Source organism: Drosophila hydei, unplaced genomic scaffold, assembly GCF_003285905.1.
Source record: "Drosophila hydei strain 15085-1641.00,03,60 unplaced genomic scaffold, DhydRS2 tig00008137-arrow-arrow-pilon, whole genome shotgun sequence".
Taxonomy (NCBI): Eukaryota; Metazoa; Arthropoda; class Insecta; order Diptera; family Drosophilidae; genus Drosophila; species Drosophila hydei.
In genome coordinates, this window is record NW_022045845.1 from 1,014,878 (window position 1) to 1,034,930 (window position 20,053).

At 39.9% G+C, this 20,053-nt stretch overlaps 5 protein-coding genes across 44 annotated transcripts in view; 1 reads left to right on the forward strand and 4 right to left on the reverse strand.

Moving 5' to 3' along the window:
* Positions 1-1,352, reverse strand: part of LOC111593687 (dorsal-ventral patterning protein tolloid) — a 29,069-nt gene extending 27,717 nt beyond the window's left edge. For 2 of the 4 annotated variants that reach the window (XM_023306583.2, XM_030225694.1), the window contains exon 1: positions 1,157-1,352. The gene's annotated coding sequence lies outside the window, so the exon portion shown is untranslated. The remainder of the gene's footprint in view (positions 1-1,156) is intronic. The other 2 variants (XM_023306584.2, XM_023306585.2) reach the window with 2 other exon arrangements.
* A 533-nt stretch (positions 1,353-1,885) lies between these two features.
* Positions 1,886-3,274, forward strand: LOC111593681 (methionine aminopeptidase 1). The gene is made up of 3 exons (XM_023306573.2): positions 1,886-2,114; positions 2,181-2,918; positions 2,978-3,274. Exons 1-3 carry the CDS (start codon positions 1,961-1,963, stop codon positions 3,208-3,210), a joined length of 1,125 nt encoding a protein of 374 aa, XP_023162341.1. The 5' UTR covers positions 1,886-1,960; the 3' UTR covers positions 3,211-3,274.
* Positions 3,247-3,684, reverse strand: LOC111593682 (DNA-directed RNA polymerases I, II, and III subunit RPABC5). The gene is made up of 2 exons (XM_023306575.2): positions 3,495-3,684; positions 3,247-3,442 (listed from the first exon to the last, which is right to left on the reverse strand). The coding sequence occupies exons 1-2, from the start codon at positions 3,587-3,589 to the stop codon at positions 3,334-3,336; spliced, it is 204 nt and encodes a 67-aa protein (XP_023162343.1). The 5' UTR covers positions 3,590-3,684; the 3' UTR covers positions 3,247-3,333.
* Positions 3,685-4,145: 461 nt separating this feature from the next.
* On the reverse strand, positions 4,146-8,385 carry LOC111593680 (putative uncharacterized protein DDB_G0271606). The gene is made up of 4 exons (XM_023306572.2): positions 8,236-8,385; positions 5,851-6,393; positions 4,353-5,750; positions 4,146-4,292 (listed from the first exon to the last, which is right to left on the reverse strand). Exons 1-4 carry the CDS (start codon positions 8,383-8,385, stop codon positions 4,146-4,148), a joined length of 2,238 nt encoding a protein of 745 aa, XP_023162340.2.
* A 5,423-nt stretch (positions 8,386-13,808) lies between these two features.
* Positions 13,809-20,053, reverse strand: part of LOC111593694 (calcium-activated potassium channel slowpoke) — a 50,794-nt gene continuing 44,549 nt past the window's right edge. For 18 of the 37 annotated variants that reach the window (XM_023306617.2, XM_023306616.2, XM_023306614.2 and 15 more), the window contains 7 exons: positions 17,937-18,002; positions 16,135-16,312; positions 15,558-16,065; positions 15,200-15,336; positions 14,933-15,075; positions 14,655-14,874; positions 13,809-14,589 (listed from right to left, as the gene is read on the reverse strand). In XM_023306617.2, coding sequence (XP_023162385.1) covers positions 14,452-14,589; positions 14,655-14,874; positions 14,933-15,075; positions 15,200-15,336; positions 15,558-16,065; positions 16,135-16,312; positions 17,937-18,002 — 1,390 coding nt within the window. In that variant the 3' untranslated portion in view covers positions 13,809-14,451. The remainder of the gene's footprint in view (positions 14,590-14,654; positions 14,875-14,932; positions 15,076-15,199; positions 15,337-15,557; positions 16,066-16,134; positions 16,313-17,936; positions 18,003-20,053) is intronic. The other 19 variants (XM_023306632.2, XM_023306634.2, XM_023306628.2 and 16 more) reach the window with 3 other exon arrangements.

Here is a 20,053-nt window from a genome sequence, read left to right on the forward strand (position 1 = left end):
TTGCCTTTTCTGCTCTTTACCTTTAATTTCAGCGAGGATCGGCTGGTGTAGCCGCTGGGCAAACGCCAATGATTGTTGTCCAAAAAAAAAATACAGTCGTTGAACAACAGCAAGAAAAACAACAGACGAACAATGTGCGATCCTGCTTTGCTCAATCTTTGTCTGCGATCGAGTTCAAAGCAACAGCAGCAATGCAAGATCATTGCTGTTTCTGCCGCTGTCTCTGCGAGCGTCGCTGCGTTGGCCGCGGCTGCAGCACGGCAGCGGTACCTTGACTTTTGACGTTGTTCCGTATTGCAATAGCCTGAACAAAACACAATAAAGTAATGTCTTACTTTAGTATATAGACACACACACATAAAAGCATAAATATGCACACACACACTTATTCAGAGAAAACAGATTCTATTTTAATTGCGCAGGCGGCCTTTAGACTGAAGACCATTGACAATTGACGATTTGCGTTTCGCTTGATTTTGTCGTTTGTTTTTGTTTTTTTTTTTTTATGAAAAGCGGAAAACTGACAACGAGTCAGTTAGCGATAGATAATGGAAAGCGCTGAACGCCAAACACCCACAGCGTAAAATGCCGGCTGCAGCTGATTTCAGTTGAGGGGGGTCAAAAGGTGTAGAGGCAGTGGGGGAGGTACGGCGAGCAACGTACAGTGCACACACGGACGCAGCCGCGTGCCGTTTGTTATTTATAGCTATTTGATGCCGTTGCCTCTTCTCTGCCGCAACAGCAACGGCAACAGCAGCTTCAGCAGCAGTAACTGCGGCGTGTTTGTCGTCGTCTGCTCGAAATGAACGCAAAAACAAAACGCGGGGCCAACAACAGCAGCCGCTGATAAGGAAAACGCATAGAGCGCGATCGAACGGCGAGTGCAAAGATCGCGACAAACTGATCCATTCAGCGCTCGACCGACTGACTGTCTAACAGATTAGCGACTAGAAATTATATCAACTAAACATATGCAGGTAAATTAGCCTTGATTCATTGATGACTTATGACTTAATATTTTCTTTCCGAGCTTACACACTTCAAGTGAAATAAAACTGTCGAAGAGCTAACAGTACGAAAGGAGTTCCACCTGTGGCAGGCAATTCAAATTATATTTATAAATGTGTATATTTTGTATCAATAATATTTATATTACTTATTAGAGCACTTGTTTGTATTCACTTGGACAAGCACACATACACTCGAAGATGAAGCGGGATCCTTGTGGACCTTCTGCTTCAGATCAAACAAGTTTGTTGCTATTATTCTTTCGTTCGCGTTATTTAGCCGGAATAACGAAATACACGTCCGTTCACGACGAAAGGTTCTCGCGGTTTGATTGGAGAGATTCAAACATAAACAGAGCCAACGTTTCAATAGCTGCACAGCTGTGCCCAGCAGAGAGCGGGTGAAAAAGAGAGGGAGATAGAACAACAGGGATAACGCGCATGTGCCGAAACAATTGCTAACAGCTGCTTTGATTAACAGTCGAAACAGTTTGAATTCAAATTAAGTTGTCAGAACCCTAACAAAGTTTAGTACATTTATTTATAGTTAGTTAAATATTATTTATTAAATATATATTTATATATTAAAATATTAAGCCATCAGAAGATAAATTAATCAATGTAAGCCGAAATCTTCGAAAATATACCATAAAAAATATATCAGAAAACGTAAAATAACTATTTACAGGGAAGCAGCAATTATTAATTTAAAAAAAAATTTAAATAATCCAAACCGTAATTGGCATTGTTAAAAAATATTTAAAACTGAACGATTCAAATAAAAACATCGTCGATAGTTTCTATAATGCGACATTGTTTTAACTCAATTCATCGATTGTAAATATATCGATATAATGAAATAGGATAATAAGAACGGCGTTACATATTAATATTATTGCCTTCGAAGTGCTAATTTTGGAACAGTTTTTAAGAGGAAATTTTTACACGTAGAAATGACGCAAAGTTGTGAAACAACGAACTGTAACAAAGAGGCAACTCTCCAGTGCCCCACTTGCATTAAATTGGGAATCAAAGGCTCATTTTTCTGCTCTCAGGCATGCTTCAAAGGTTTCTGGAAAGAGCACAAGGTGATCCACGCCTTAGCTGGTATGTTGACTTCATAATAAATTACTTGTAATATCTTATTTAATAAAATGGGAAATGTTATTTTAGCCGGTGGGGAGAAGCCTGTTTTTGATAATGGTGTCTATAATCCGTGGCCGCACTTCCGTTTCACCGGCAAACTGCGCCCATTTGCGCAGACTCCCAAACGCGCTGTTCCAGAATCAATCGCTCGCCCAGATTACGCCGATCATCCGGCAGGACGATCTTTATCTGAAGAAGCTTTGCGTGGAACTACAATTAAAGTGCTCGACGATGATGAAATTGAGGCAATGCGAGTGGCTGGAAGGCTGGGCCGGGAGTGCCTTGATGAAGGCGCCAAAGCCGTAGAAGTAGGCGTCACGACTGATGAATTAGATCGCCTGGTGCACGAGGCAGCCATCGAGCGTGACTGCTACCCTTCCCCGCTCAACTACTACAACTTCCCAAAATCTTGCTGCACTAGCGTTAACGAGGTCATTTGCCACGGCATACCGGACAAGCGGCCCTTGGAGAATGGCGATATATGTAACATCGATGTGACTGTCTATCATCACGGGTTTCATGGTGATCTCAACGAGACTTTTTTCGTTGGTGACGTTTCGGAGAAACACAAGAAACTAGTCCGCATTACGTATGAATCGCTGAGTAAAGCTATTGAAATGGTGCGTCCTGGCGTGAAGTATCGTGAGATAGGTAATGTCATCCAGAAGTACGTGGCGCCTCATGGCTTTAGTGTCGTTCGGAGTTATTGTGGTCATGGTATTCATCGTGTCTTTCACACTGCACCCAATGTGCCGCATTATGCCAGTAAGTGAGATAGTCCTTCTGTGCACTCTAAATGCTTTACTTATGTTTTGATTCCACAGAGAATTCTGCCGTTGGGGTAATGGCCGCTGGGCATTGCTTTACAATTGAGCCAATGATTTCCGAGGGTGTTCAGAAGGCAGAATCTTGGCCAGATGACTGGACTGCCGTCACTGGAGATGGCCTCTACTCGGCACAGTTTGAACAAACTCTGCTGGTCACCAATAATGGTTGTGAGATCCTTACTAAACGACGTGAAAACAACGGCCAGCCATGGTTCATGGACAAGATGTAGTTCTTGAAACGGCTGTTCTTTCTTAAATTGAGCTTTAATTTATTTTTATAATAAAATATAAAGTTTGTCGTTCAAATTCTGTATATATTAGTTAATTGTCTTCAGGTGCAGCGCGAAATTGATTTACTTCTCAAGAGGTGCATAATTAAGAAGCTTCTCAATTAGATCCACGTGTCCAAGCAGCATTCGACGACAACAGTAACGCTTTAATCCTAAAGCATCCAAAGCGTCACTAAGGAATAATTATATCCAGTTAAAATGTTGAAAATAAAATGCAGCCTTACCCTTCCGTGTACTCGGCCTGCAGCAAGCCAAGGTAGGATTCCCATTTGTTACCAATTACCTTTCCGCAGGTAAAACACCGGATTGGTATTATCATATTGATACAATTTAATTATATTTGTCTTATAACAATTTATTTCGTTTGTTCTTTGCGCACACTTTTATGTTTCGCTTCTATTTGTTATTAGGACTGCCAACTTATTTCAAATGATTGTAAGATTTCGATAGTTAATGAGCACATGGCCTGAATATCGATATTGAGCAGTGTGACCCATTTGGAAGTACGCGCGTTAGTTTTAAATATTGATATCAGCTCGAAACATTATGTTCAATTTAAAAATTAGTTTGTAATATAAACAATTAGAAACTACTAAAAACTATAGTATAACAACGGAAAATACCTAAAGTTACTTACCACCAGAATTACCAACTTACTTCATACAATCGCAAAGCACCGATTGATATTGAGCATATGTGTTACTCATCCATATTAGATTGTGTCACCCATTAAGGAAAGTGCGCGGTTTTTTAAAATATTAATACATTTATTTATTACACTATCGACTCTTGCTATATGATTAAATTTACAAATGTGTTTGTAAAATAAATATTTGAAGACCGCTAAGAACTACGTCCATAACAAAAACAGATTCCTATTCGCTGTCGGCATCTGTTTGACTGCCCGACACTTCCACTGAAGTTGAAACGGGAAAGAAATCCTTTGTCGCATCGTTAACATCCAGCGTAGAGACATCCTCAAAAGTGCCCTTCTTTAAATTATCTGAACGTTTTTGTAGACGCTGCTGTAAGTATTGACGATTTAAAAAAGAACAAGGATGCATTACAATTTGTTTGCTTACCGTTTCGGATGTTTCTTCATCTGGAACAAAAATGCGTAATGGCGTATTACTGCCAAGTTGCTGCTGGACCAAACGCTGATGCTCTTCGAAAGCCGCGGCAGCTGCATCTGTGGGTTGATGCTGCTGTTGTTGCTGCTGAATTTGCTGTTGCTGCTGTTGTTGTTGCTGTTGCTGCTGTTGCAGTTGCTGCTGTTGCAGTTGCTGCTGTTGCAGTTGGTGTATTTGTAGTTGCTGCTGATGTTGTTGCTGCTGCAAGTGTTGCTCCTGCGCCTGTGCCTTTAGCTCTTCCAACTGCAGCTCCTGTTGATATTGCTGCTGCTGCTGTAGTTCTTGCTGGTATTGCTGCTGTTGTTGCAATTGAGCATGTGCTTGGGCCTGCGCATGCAACTCTTCTAATTGAAGTTGTTGCTGCTGTTGTTTCTGAAGCTCCAATGCAGCCTGCTCAGTTTCCAGCTGCTGTCGTCGGGCCTCCTCTTCAGCATAAGCTTGGAGCAGCTGCGAAGAGTCGTGAGAATTTCCATAGTAGTTGGACACCACAAATCCGCCCTCCGGAGCCGTTGAGCCAACCGCTGCGGCGACATTGGCCAAGTGGAACGGAGCCGTGTCGTACACAGGCTCCGCGGGCTCACTGAGGGCAGGAGCAGCAATCAATGCGGCATATTGTGGAGCCGAATCCAACACCGGATGGATATTATGCTGCGGATCCTTGGCGGCCTGCAGAATTTGGCCATTGCTGGCCACCTCCTGCGTCAGATCTGCGTTTACATAACCTGTCTCAACCACGTGCTCCACGCTGGGCTTGAAGAGCTGCTGCTTGTGTTGGCTGTAAAGCTGATTGGACTGGGTGACCAAATAAGTGGGGTTGTAGATGGGTATATGGGCGGCAGGCAGAGCGGCGGCTATGAAGGGCTGTGTCGTCTGCTGCTGCGCGAACTGTATGGGATATATGGGTACTGTCTGGGCTGCTGCTTGGGCACCCACAATCTGAACCAAAGGTTGCGCCGGCAGATGATTGCTTTGCACATCCGATGGCAGCGGCTGGTTGTTGCTCGGCGTGTTGAAACTTTCCGTGGCGATCTTCACCTTGGTTGTGGGCAACGATGGATCGGGATCTGGGGCAAAGAGTTTCTGCGAACCCGAAATGGGATCGCGAATCGTTTGATCATTGGTCTCATCCTCATGCACGCTGTAGTAGCTGCTCGCAGCTGCGGGCGGCACATACGTTTGGGTCTGTGGACGTTGAGTGCTCAAGTGTTGTTGTTGTTGTGGGGGCAGGTATGCAGTGTTTAAGCCATCGTCGATCTGATTGTCATGATCGTGGTGCAGGGCCAGATTGGGAGCTGGTACCGTGTAAATTGGTGCAAAGTGCTCGGTGTTGTAATTGTTGTGTGTGTCCAGCTGTGGGTACATGTGTATGCGTATAAGGATATCTGACTACGTGCGCGTGTGTGTGCATGTGCGTGTGCTTAGAATCCTGTCCATTTCTGATGGTACTTACCGGCAAATTCTGCAGTTCGCTGTAGGCAATTGCTGTGGGTTTCTCATACTTGAAGGGCTTCTCATATCCAAACGTAGGCTTTGAGTGTGGCTTCGAGTTGCTCAATTTAATCTTCAACGGCTTTCGCAGACTGCCTGACGGCTTCAGATAGACTGGGGCGCTAAGCTTCAGTGGTCGAGAGCCGCGCAAATGTTGAGGCGGCGCTCCATGCAGCAGGTGTGTGTGCGCGTGAGAGTGGGCGTGCCCGTGCAGGTGTGCGTGGGAGTGTGGGTGCGAGTGCGAAGCGAGATGCTGATGAGCGTGGGTGTGAGCACCGGGACGACCTTTCAGCACCAATGGCACCGGCTGATCACTGCGAATCTGAACGACCAATGTGCGCTGCTTGCCGTTGGAAGAGGCAGCTGATGGGGCGCCAATTGGTAGTCGAGCCAGTTGCTTGGCGCTCTTGGGAGGCCAATTGTTATTGCTGAAGATCAACGGACGCTTGCCGACAGGCAGATCACAGCTGACCAGGCCGAATAGTAGCGTCAAGAGTATGAAATGCTAAAGCAATAAAAACGTTAAAAATTAACACGAAAATCCATTAAACGAAATTTAATTATCTCTTGCCAGTACGTACTTAACGAATATACATATACAACTTTCTAAGCTCTATCAGCAGGCAGCGGATAAACAAAGGGGGGTCAGTCTGGGATGTAATCAACGGACGGTCGGAGAACCGAAAATAATGGCCTTAATTTGTATAAATTGGCGGTTTTCTAAAATTTTATCACGTCGCCTGCCGCTAGCTACTTATGCTTAAGGCAATCATAAACCTTTAAGTATATATACAAACATATATATGTACGTGTAAGCATGTAAGCCATAACTGTAGGCACGGGCGTGCAGCTGTCGCGTCTAATTAAGACTGTGGGCCAATGAAAGTGAAATACCAAATTGATTTGGTTCTGTTACAAACATGACCGAAGCCGCTGGTGTTGTTGCTTGGTTAAGCCACAAGTGAAGTGGAAGTCGACGATTTGTCGGTGTAATTGTTACAGCAACAAAATTTCACTTGTCTACCGGAGAGACACTGGCAATGACAATGTTTTACCGTTAGTCCGGTCAGTCAATCAAGCGCTGCTTACAGGTGAAACTGTCAGCGTACAGCGTACTGCACTATGGTTATTGATTACGTGCTGCGTTTGCCTAATCAAAATGGCAGACGTAATTGAGACTAAATTGCTGCCTGGGTCTTTATCAAGCGGTCAGTAATTTGATATTGCTTTGTCGCCTGTAAAAAATATGCATAATAATAGTTGACGTCTATCGGGAGCACTGACTGGTGAATGAACTTGAGGCTCGTTGCATGAAAGTCAAAGTACCAACGAAATGGGTATTATTTTACGTTATTGAAATAGGATCTACTATAACGTACTATGACGGACCGCGCTCACAAATTACATATCACAAATCAAATACCAAATTAGCCGATACCACTAAAACAACCGCAAGCTAACCCAATTCGCAACGCATCTGGCCAACCTGAAAGTCAACATTGAGCTAACTGTTTCATCTTCTTCGCCGTGTTGCACATTGAGGCAGAGTCAATGGCAATAGCCAAGCAACTGTAGCGAACGGCCCATTGTTTAGTTGCCTGCGGCGAAAACTTGACGCATCAAGTGCTCTCAATTGCTATAGCCATAGCAATTGCAATTGCAGCTACTGCACCGCAAATGAAAGTGCCCGCCAATCGCAATTTAACAAGTATTCAAAGCACGAGCTGCCACTGCCACAGCCACGGCGCATCAATTGCAATTCAATTGAAATTAAAAATGAATGGCGCCATTGTCTTTAGTTTTCAATTGAGTTTCAAAAAGAAACCGAATGCAGCTGAGCTCGAGGCGTCTATAGAAATTATGGATTTGCATAAATGTGTTTCCCACCATTTAATGATCGATAATTGAAGCTCATAAACCCGCGTGAGATTCCTACTTACCTTCATATTTGCAGCGATTGTAATTTCTTTCGCAGATGCAGAGCGTATTCAGTGTGTAGAAGAAGGAAAGCTTTGGCTTGCAGCTGAGTGTGAGTGAGTGAGTGGCAACTGAATGTGCTGGGATTTGTTTTATTCCAGCAACAAATAGATGAAGATCAGAATGGCAATTAAGTAAATAATAACATCAATTAACTTCATGTCCACGTGCGCCGCGGCGCTTTCCTTTAATACGAGAAATACGAACAACACACAAAATGCTAACCGGAGCTGCAAAGTCTGCAAGTCTGCACCTGTTCAGGTCGCGTTAACAACTGAGCAACGCAGCTACTCCAACCGACTTTGATAGCTACTTTTGTCAGCCATTGGAAGTACACGTATCATCGCTCACTGGAAGCCAATGAAACCACAAAGAAAGTGGTCGGCTTTTCTTCGTCTGTGCTGGCCGATTCGTTGAAAACTTGTTCAATGCTCAAGTGAGACTTAGCACGCGACCACAACGACATGGGCATTGCCGGCATGTGCGCTGTCTTCTTCGTCTTCTTCTCCTTCTGCTTCATCTTCTGCCAGACATACACGCACAGCTTAAACGAAAGTGTTTGCCAGTTCTTGGCCAGTTGCCAGTTCAGCCTGGGCAAACAAAAGACTTGGGCAACGAACTTGTCTTGCTAATATTCACTCATCCAATGCCTTAAAAAGCAATACACACCAGGCGCTCATGATATCGAACTGAGCTCTTTGTGCATTGGCGCCTCTTGCTCTCTGGTGCAAGAACACAAAACCTTTAAAGCGTCTCAAGCTTTAACTAAGCGACATGTGTGCCATCAAGAATTATTCTATCTTTTATAAGAGATTCTCTTGCAACTGACGGTAACTTTATTATTAATTGTAAAATGCCTCGGATAATTTAACAGGCTGTGCTCCTTTTTGTTGAAAAACAGTAATAAAAGCCTTCACTACACCGATTCACTTAGTCAACTGGCTTTCTTATTACTCTAAATAAAATCAACAAATAGATAAACAGAGCAGAAAGCTTTCTTAACAGAGAGAAGAAGCAATGACAGAATCTTAAAATAAACGAATGTTTGATTTCTTTCTAAAGTCTCTAGCTTTTACTATCTCTCTATTCTTCTGTCCCATTTCTCATCTAACCTAATATATATTTCTCGAAAAGTGTACAAAAATAACAGAAACTTCATTTTATATGTGCATATCTCATTCTGCTCAATATCTGCAAAACAAAACTAGGGTAGGGTAAAACATCTACATAGAATGTAAACAGGCAGTCTGTAAAGGTCTTTTAAGAATCTCCCTTTCTATGCCTCACTATAAATTATATTAGGAGGAGCTGTAATCATTGAGATCTCAAGGCAAGGAGTTGCATCGATATGATGTCCAGGAGATTAGACTAAAGTTTGCTGATAATAGAGTTTTTTGGCTCTCCAAATAACTCAACAGAAAAGCTGCTTCCTTGATATTTGATGTATGTATGTATTGCGCTATTAAAATTGATGTATTAATTTATAAATATTTGCCTCATTTCATTTGCCATTCGTATTGAAGTCAAGGAATGTGAACCGATTGTGCTCAGCGCTTCAGCATAAGTTAACTATACCTACTATATGCTAATCAGCTATAGATCTCCGATTATACAATACTAATGTGTACGGCAGGCTGTTATAAAAAGCTTATGAAACGCTTACGATCAAGTGGACTTGTTAATTGGGTGCGTTTTATGCGAGGCGTGACTGCAAATTTCTAAACGCAATTGGTCGATGGAATTTCTGTGGCCCGGGCCGGGCCGCCTTATGTGGGTCAATTTTTGGGCTGTTCGAACCGTTGGCCATGCCCTAACTCAAGATTTCACTTTTAACAAGGAAAAGTCTGGGCGCAGGCCGTAAATTGAAATTTTGTATTCGTATTTTTTTTATTTTGAAATATTATTTTAACAAGGTTTTTTTAAACATTAACAACATAATATTATTATTATTATAGCGTTTATTTAATTACAGTTATCTGTTGTTCTTTACTTGCATTATATTAATTAGTATTATATTATTTTTCATAGACAATTGTTTAAAATACGAATTTTAAGGTGTTTGTTTTATATTATTATTATTATTTAAAATTTCGCTTTTTCTTCAAAATTTTGTGTTTCACTTTTAAACAAAAACAATGTGTTTGTTGTTTTTTGTTTTCATTATCAAGCGGTCGCTGATCTCGATCTATTAGTTTTATGTAAATAAATTTGTTTATCAGCAGTTTAATTATAATCTTATGACAAACTTTTAGAATTTTATTTGTAAATATATTTTATAAATCGCGGGTAAAAACTAAAAAGCTTAATTACAGTTACGTCGACTATATGATGTTAGTTTTTATTTTTTAATTTTTGTTTTTTAATTATTTATACATTTTTAATGCACATAGTACTAAAATAATTTGTATGCATGTGCAGTATATAACTATATATATATATATATATATATATATGTATGTATATATATATATATATATATATATATTTATATATATGTATGTATATAAATATATATACACATATGCACGCATATATATCTATATATATATATATATGGTAGTTGTGAAAGTGCTACGAAATTATACAATAATTTTGTTTTCAATTTCGGCTTTTATAAATTTAATAACGTATTTTTTCGTTTTTGTTTTTAGTATGCAATAATTACAAAATAACATTTGTTTGTTGCCCAAACATTTAAAATTATCATTTGTGTTTTGTTTTTTAGCTGCAAACGTTGTTTCCTATACAAAGTATCTAACTACTGTAAAATGCTTTACATTTACGAATATTGTATATATATACATATATATATATGCTTTTACATTTTACTCACGAAATTTTTCTACAAAACGTTGCATTTGTGTCTAGTTGTATGGCATTGAGTATTTCTAGGCGATATACAATATTATCATTATTTTGTATTTTATTTTATATTATTTGATTTTTTTGTTTTGAACAAAGCTGAGACGCTGGCGGCTTCGATCTTAGCATTTATGGATTCTGAGTTCAAATGCGGTCAAATGAAATAGTAATGTATAGAATGACGCTGTATTTGTTTATGAAATCAGGCAATTCGTATATAGCAAATGCCGAACGCAGCTTTGTTCAAATTTTAAAGAGATTTTTCGATTTATATTTCAAAAGCTATTTGTGGATAGTTCTCGTTTTGCATTTTGTATATCATTTGATTTTTTTGGTTTTTTTTGGGTTTTCATAATTTTATTTAGCGTAAACATGATTTAATCAAGTCTCACAACATCGAGAGTTCGTTTTGTTGTTCTTGTCAATGGGTTTCGCTGTTGTGATGTATCTGTATGTGCGTGTGGTCTGTTTGTCTGTGTGTACGTGTGTGTCTATGTGTGAGTGTGAGTATTTATAATTCTAAAATTTGTATAAACTATGTTATTCATTTAAAAATTATGTTTAACTTTTGGGTTTACTCTATGCCTGTTATAAGGATTGCAAATGCTTTTTTCTTCTCATCTATATTAATTTAATTTTTAATAGCCCTAACAATAAATGAACTTGCTGCCGTATCATATTTTTTTCTTTTTTTGTATTTTTTATTCTTTTTTATTCACACTACATACATACATACGTACGTACATGCTGTATATATGTTAAATGTTACTTTGAAGGCGCATACTTAATATTCACAATGTTCAATTTTTCGTTTCATTTGTTGTCTAAACCTAAGGCTACGTGTATATTATAAAAACAAACACAACGAACAAAAAGTCAATCTTAGTCATAGTTTTTGTCTTTATTATTAATTTCTTTTTCTTGTTTTCTGTTTTGTTTTATTATTAAAAGCTCGAATTCGATTAACTTTTACATTTCAATAAGCTAAATTGATGTTATTGAAAATCATATCTGAATAATCGTGTGCTATTTTGCTTCTGCTTACTCGTATGTATTACGATTCCGAATGAGAACTGAGTGAACTATCTGCACTTTGTGTTTTAGTTAGAGTACATTTAATGTGATTTCTATACGCTTTGGCAGTGTTTAATATTTGAACAAATCCATGTACCGAAAACTATTTTGAACCTTAATGCAATGCAAATATTTAAAAATCAAATGATTTAACGACCTTTATACATTATCCGAGTTACGTAGTCAGCTATTTACAAGTATTTACAAAAGAAATGAAAAACACAAGAACCCACACAGAGCATTTTATTAGCGGCTTAAGCGCAAGCGCGTGAAAATCTAAAGAAGAGCTTGAGTGAGACAAGTCAAAGAAAGAGTAAGAAAGTGAGGACTAAAAGTTCATCTTTCGGTCAACATTCGTATTATTTATCTAAAAAAATTTGTTTAGAACACCACAGCTGCAAATCGCAATAGGCACGCACGTAAAAAGCGCCACACACACATCATACACACAATAAAAATATTACTAGCTAAATTTTTGTCAACTGCTCGCTATACTCGTATTTGCATGGAGAGCTCTATGGATAGATCTGTCTATCTATGCTCGTCTGTACTATATCATCAGCTACATTCATATGCATGTATGTATGTGTTTCTACTGATTAATTATGATTCCAAATGCGCTACTTAAATTTAATATATATGTTTAAGTGTTCTGCTTTATGGTTCACAAAGAAGTTTCTGTCGAATGGCCTTGAAGTAGAGTTAGGAAATACTTATGTATCGAATATATCATATATATATATGTATTTGTACATATGCTGAACCTTGAAGAAACGGAAATATCTAGTGGTTTGTAACGGCATGGGCATGCATGTATACATATATGATATACATACACCCATGCACCTATGTGAACTTGACTCTAATGACTTGACTTTAAGTATGCAATAAGTATCTGTTACTGAAACAACCATTGTTTGTTTGTTTGTTTGTTTTGTTTTCTCTTGCTGGCTAAGCTTTGTTATATAAAAATTTCGAATATTAGTCTATCCGTACTATTTTTGTTTTTACACTTCCCCTAGATACTCAATATGTATGTGATTGTGGGTTTTAGGTTTAATTGTTTAGGTTTCAATTAAATATCGCAAGGAATTTCTTGTGTGTTTATTTTTGTTTTTTGCGAACTTTATAGTTAAATTATTAATAATACGTTCATATAAATCGTTTTTTTTTGCGCATGCTCAGAAACATCTAAATGCAGTTTTTGAACTTGAATGACTCAACTTTTGGATTTGGTTTGCACTCCATTTAGCGGTCAAGCGATTTCTCGAATATCTTCTTCAGTTTTTCAGATAGTTTTCCTTCTTGTTTTTCTTTGGTATGTGCATGTCTAGCATAGATATACATAAGCTTATTGTAGCGTAGTTCTCGTTGCTGCTGCTGCTGCTGCTGCTGCTGCTTAGCCAAAAGCTTTTAGCTCTGCTTATGCTGGCTTATATGTACGTATGTAAGTATTTGGTATCTTTAGGCATTATCAAAATGCATAAAAACACATGTAAGTGTACTCAGACTGAACAGAGCTATTGGCATATATATGCACTACGCATATATATGCAATGACAATTTGCATTTTCTGCATATTCCCTCCAGTTAAGAGTTGTGAAGTTGATATTTTGCTTGGTTTTCTTTGTTTAATGTGTAGCTTACCTCACTAATGGTTCCCAATTGCTTACGTCACACCATTGAGATGAATTTTCATATCGAATTGTTTTGTATTGCGATGATAGCGCCATGAACTGAACTCAAAATGTGAATTAGATTTAAATCAATGATAACAATAATAACAATGATAATAATTGGCTAATGAAATTAATTTCTATAATGGCAATGCTTATGATAGAGTACATACCCATTGCTTAACAGTAACTAATGATTGTTGCTTCAAACTCAAGACTAAAAATGTATACAGAGACAATTTATTGGAAACAGATTGAAAATATTACAAAATAATAATATAGAAAAATGAAACAAAAACAAAAACCAAAGCGAACTAACAATAGTTAAAAAGAAAATACAATAAATTGGGATAGATATACGTAAAGATACAAAATTATAGGTAAAATGTCAATTTCAAGGTTCTAAAAGGCATACGGAATGGTGTGGGAAGCAATCAGCTGACAATTGAACGATGGATATCAAAGATGTTGTTCTTTCTTTAATACATTTGTGGCTTTTATGTTTGTAGAGACATCTTACGTTGCCGCGAACTTCCGACCCACTCTGCTGGTCGACCCTGTGGTTACGTGGTTATCCTTGATCGTTAAACAGGATGGACTAATCACTCTGTTACGGTGTCTCTACAAATATAAAAGCACAGAGTAACGCATTTATGGCACGCATTTTCAAATTTTTACCTAACTTACGCCGATTGGCCTAACTTTTGATTTAGTTACATTTTTCATAGGTACACAGTATTTACACAGGTGTACACGGGTGGTACACAGTAGGTGTGCGTAAGTTGTATATTGTTAGAGTTTATACATATTATACCTATTGCCTATGCCTATACTTGAATGCGCTTATTGCGCCGCTTGAGCCAAATCTTGTGCCAATATGTTTGCCATAAATGCGCTGCTCTGTACACAATTAACTTCTCCATCGTTCAAATGTACGAATAAGGACCATCAGTTAAGGCGCTACACAGTAACAATCAAGAGTTATCATCCTTGTTGGAGCCGCCCCCACCGACCCCGGAGCCTTGTGTGTTGGTGCCGCGACCGCCAGCGGGCGCACGCACTGCGGGCGGCTTGTACTCCAAGCCCGGATCGAATTGCATTAAAACGAATACCTGTCGCAATGAAATGTGATAATTGAGTCTCAATTGCTTGCTTCTTAAATGATAACTAAGCTCACCTGATCTGTTGGCAGTAATGAGAAGTCATCGGGTGGGTTGGTTATGACATAACGCTTGCTGCTCGCATCACAGCTAGAACTGGTGTCCCTAAACCGATACAGTCCTATGCACAGCATCCCATACGACTTGAGTGCGGCGACGAACAAGTCGCCATACTTTCCGCATTCGCCGAACTGCGCCAACGGCCCATCATACAACGAAATTTGTCCCACGCGACATCTGCATATTACCAGAGGTATTGAGGTAGATAGATAGTAGATTGCATATTCAGACCCACCTGTCGCGATTGCTCAGACTGTCGATGGTACTATAGCCGCCCCGCAAGCCAGCGCCCTCCGCCAGAATCAATTCCAATTCGGGTGTGGCGCCGCCCGTGATCAGCGATCGGATTAGTGTTAAGGCATTTTGATTGAAGTATGTCTGCGATGTAGGAAAGACAAAACAGGCAAAGAGAGAGAGAGAGAGAGAGAGAGAGAGAGAAGAGAAAAAGCAAAGTGATGATGGGTGGCTGCTCATTGATTGGGTCTGTGAAACTGGACTTTACCGTGGACATCAGCGAGTCTAACACACTCACAGCGAACGCAGTGCCGCAGGCGAACGGCTGCGTTAGATATAGTTCTGTATCTGGATCATCATCGTCGTCTTGATCGAGAAACTGCACGTTACTATCATTGACCAGTTCTTTAAACGACAACCAACAATAAAACACAGTGTCCATTAGTAAAGCGCCTCTTTAACATTTGCTTGACGGTGTATGGAGGCTGACCGTGGCCCCTCATCATTTTCCCACTTCCCCATTTAGCCCTGCCACTGCCTGGTCAGCCTCGCATACACCGTTCGAGGCAGGACGCTTTTCGTTCGGTCGTTCATAAACTCGGCCAACTTAGTGCGATGCAGTTTACCTGTTATCATGGGCACATTGGCGCCATAAACTGAGCCGCGACGCTGCAGCACAATTGGGCTGCCAGCGGTCGCGCTCAGATTGTCGAACTCCGGTCCGCGTTGGCTCAGCACGCCAATGGTGTCGTCAAAGGTCATTGCCTTGATGTTGAGCGAGGCTAGAATGGCCTCCTTGTCGGCCAGTGTTGGATCGTCGTTACTAGGAACTTTTGCAGACAATATGCAGCACATATCACACAGGTTGACGTTGACCGCCCGCAGATCGGCTCGACTCAGCGGCGATCCGTTAAGCACCGAAATCTTAGGCAGATTCTGTAGCATTTTCCACTCGCGTCGTATATAATCGACGGAGCCCACAATTACCACATGCTTCAGCTCGTGGTAATGAAAATTAGATGCACGCAGCGGCATTACCAGATTTCTTAACCCAATTAGAGGTGAATCCGGATCGGCGAACAGGCAAACGACCACATGACCATTTAGCACCGTCATGGCCGCCTGATTGCGATCCTGGAAAATGAAATTTGGATGATGAAATCTCAGTTGGAAGTTCCTTTCGGATTTCACAAAGGCTTTTACCAGTATGCAGTCTTCTAAGCTCTTCGCCGGACTCCAATGAAACATGCCCGTCGAGTCGTACTTCATTTCGGTCTTTTCAAAATCAAAGTCCTTGGACTGATCGTCCGCAATGCCTGCGGGCAAGGAGACGCCGCCGTTTTGATTCTGTGTGCCGGTGCCGGAGCTTCGACTCGTTGGCCTAGAGGCAAGCAAATCAGTGAACGGTATTAGCTTAATGGGTCAAGTCTTTTGGTTAGTTTTTTTTTGGGAATTTCTTATCAATTTCGTGGCATATCAGATTATGAACCAATCAAAATAAACGCTACATCCAAATGCAAAGTGTTGTTCGTAACGCTACGAGTACGATTTTCGTTCAAAAAATGAAAATAATATAAATACTTGAATACGAGTAGTTGGAGCTTTTTAAATTTTAAAAAGTGTCTGATACGATAGATAGCTAGAGATATATATATAAATTTGTATGTATGTTGATAGAGAAGAGGAAGAGCTTGTGCTAATAACAACAGTTGCGAAAATACGAGTATCAAAACACAAATGAGAAACCAATATACTTTTGTAGAATATGTTTAAAAATCAATGTTCAACTACGCAAAACATTGTCGCAATGGCCCGGCGATGGCGGCAGACTTGTCAATCAAATCGACTGCGGCCGCCCTCGGGTGTGTTACGTAAATAATAGCGAGTGGCAAGTGTGTGGGGCTCATGCACGAGGGACACGCCACATGCAACAGCTGCGGCCCTCGCCGAAGTGCCTGGCACAACACTCTAAATTTTTGTGCACAGTTCGTAGTCAGATTAAAATCAAAACAAAAGTGCTTAAGAAGTGAATGCATAACAGTATAGAGAAGATAGACAGAGATAGAGAGAGAGAGAAAGAGAGGGGGAGAGAGAGAGAGATAGAGAGAGATTCCGAAGTATATGTTTCAAACTGTTTCGATCTACGCTAGTCAGCAGGTACGTTGACTATATGCTTGATGCATCTGCATCATTGTATTACTTTGGAATTATAGATGCAAATGATGCCCTTTGGGTGTTGAGGACTGCACAAAAAAGCTTTAATAGATTGTTTTATAAACCATATTTACATATGTATCTATATATACATTGATATAGATCAAAATGGAGTACATTTGAATTGGACTTGGAGTCATGCGAGCTGCATTAGATATAAAGTCATTCAGTGTTCAGTTGATGACAGAATTGTTTTGATTCTGATGAGCTTATGAATGTAATTTGATGTACACGACACACACACATACACACATACACACATAGAGATATGCAATAATCAAAGCGATTCAAATGCAGCAAAGTTATTAACAATTTACAATTACGACACAAAAGTTCTTCAAGTATTATTGATTAGAGCTATGATTAGGAAATGAAAAATCGAACTGAGAGAGAGTTTTGAATACAGACAGGCGAAACAAAAGGATTATGCGAATTTACATATAGAGTAGTACTATGTTGTATGACTCGTTAAGTGCACACACACACACACGGACACACACACACACGCACATAAATACAAACATAAACAAATCAACGCACACAGACAGCAAATGTGATCAAAAAAATTACGCATACGCAAAGTTAAAGATTTGTATTTGGTATTGATGTATGGAATAGCTTTCAATCAATCAATCAATTAATGTGTGTTTAACAAAATGCGCATAGTTTGAATAAGTATTTACGAATACTAATTTATAGTAGTAGTAGTAGTAGTAGTAGTAGTTAAAAACGTTTTTGGCTTCTTATAATTTGATTTAAGTAAAAGTTTCTAGGAAATTATGGACGCATACATGAGCTTTTTAACTTCGTAAGCAAGTTGATAGCCCGCATAAGGGTTAGCATCATTTTCTGGTGGCCTGAAACAAAATGTTGTTTGTTTTTTATACATATAAATTTGTTGTTGTTGTTTTTTTGTTTTTGTCTTTTGGTTCATTTTTGTTTAGAGTTAGAGTTGTAAAGGTGTTGTTAGTGAAACAAGTTGTTAGGGTGTTAGGATTAATCTATGTATATATATAAAGAGTATTTAAGGAGCATTTACATATGTACGAGGCGAGACCCAGCGAAGGGTCATCGAACTGAGTGTTATTTATTTTGTTAGGTGTAGTAGAATAAAACAAATAATGATAAGGTGATCAAACTGAAGTCGTATGTTGAATGTTTTATTTTTCTTTCCTTGTTGTTCTTGTTGCAAAAAAAAGAGAAGGAAACGCAATAAATCAGAAGAAAGAATGCAGCTGAACAGCGAAGGCCATAAGTGTCTGCTCGATTACCGATTTGCTTTGCATATATATGTATAATACTTTGTAACTGAAGCCGAGTGCCCTCGCAATGTGTGTTTGAAGTGTAGTTGGTTCCGTGCTGCCCCGCCCAATGGAGTACATTGCATATATATATATAAATATTTAAATATATATATATATAAATTAATATGTTGCTGGTCCAGCGATGAACTAGGCGTCGGTGGCAGGTCCAGCGTTGATCGGGTATTTATAGTCTTAATCAATAAGTTGCTGGTCCAGCGATGAGCTAGGCGTCGGTGGCAGGTCCAGCGTTGGTCGGGTAATTATAATCTTCTTATGATGATTATGTTGGAGGGTTTGACTTCACCCCCTTTTCTATTAACTGGCCTTGTGGCTCAGCAATGATCAGAAATATAACAATTTGATTACGGCGGTGTGCCGGAGTAGTGCGGGTTTATTCTTCAAACTTCAATGCAAAACTGATTTTTAGCTACATAGAATATTTCACTTAAGCTAAGCCAAAACTCGCATCACACCACAATGTCATGGTCGGCAAGCCGACTCAGCAATCTTAGGCAATAACGGAAACTCTTGCAGTAAACAAAAGTATCTGGTTACCGCCGCTGACCATTGCAGTTATAGCGCGCTGATACAAAGTATGCAGTGTCGCAATTGCGAGGGCTGTTTCTTAACTTACGAAACACGCGATAGCGAGGGTTGGTTATAAACTTATGAAATACCCTATATTAAATGTTATGTGTTAACTACTCCCCCTTCAAGTGTAAGGCCGCCCTCGGCCGACCCAATTCCGGCGACGACTTCTCGTAATTGCTTCGCAGACTTCCTTGCGTCGATGAACCGCCAAAGGGTGAGGCCAATGCAGATTAAAGCACAGCATATACCTCCAATGATGAATGCCACACGATAAGCTTGATCAGTTCCGGCGTCTTTCTTGAATTGCTGTATCTCCTCCAAATTACGTTCATTTAAACGATGAAGATAAGGGAGGCTGAGGACATCTTGGCTGGCAGTGATGTTCAGCAAGGGAGAGTTGGCAATGCCCGGGACTCTATTGCGTACGTTGTTGTGGTTGTAAAACAGAGTCCCGTTGATCGCGACTCGGTCCCCGAACGTAATGAGATGCGTGCCGTGTACTTGGATTTCAGTGCCGTTATCCACCTGGATCCTTGCGGACCCGTCGTTAAGAATGATGATTCCATCATCTACGTGGGTGATTATTTCCAGGTTGCTCGGCTGGATTTCACAGTGTGCCGTGCCACCTGCATGGAGCTCTTTGGCACATGAACTCTCTAATGCCAGACGACAAAAGGTGGCTCCAGGTGAAGCGGTGCAACTCTGCAGTGTGTGGGTTTTTCCATCGCATTCGGCTATGACGTTGTCAGGCAATCGCAATATGAAATTCTGATTTAAATTCCAAAAAAAAAATTTTTTTTTTTTTTTTTTTTTTTTTTTTTTTTTTTTTTTTTTTTTTTTTTTTTTACGTTGGGCGCCAATTAATATGTTGCTGGTCCAGCGATGAACTAGGCGTCGGTGGCAGGTCCAGCGTTGATCGGGTATTTATAGTCTTAATCAATAAGTTGCTGGTCCAGCGATGAGCTAGGCGTCGGTGGCAGGTCCAGCGTTGGTCGGGTAATTATAATCTTCTT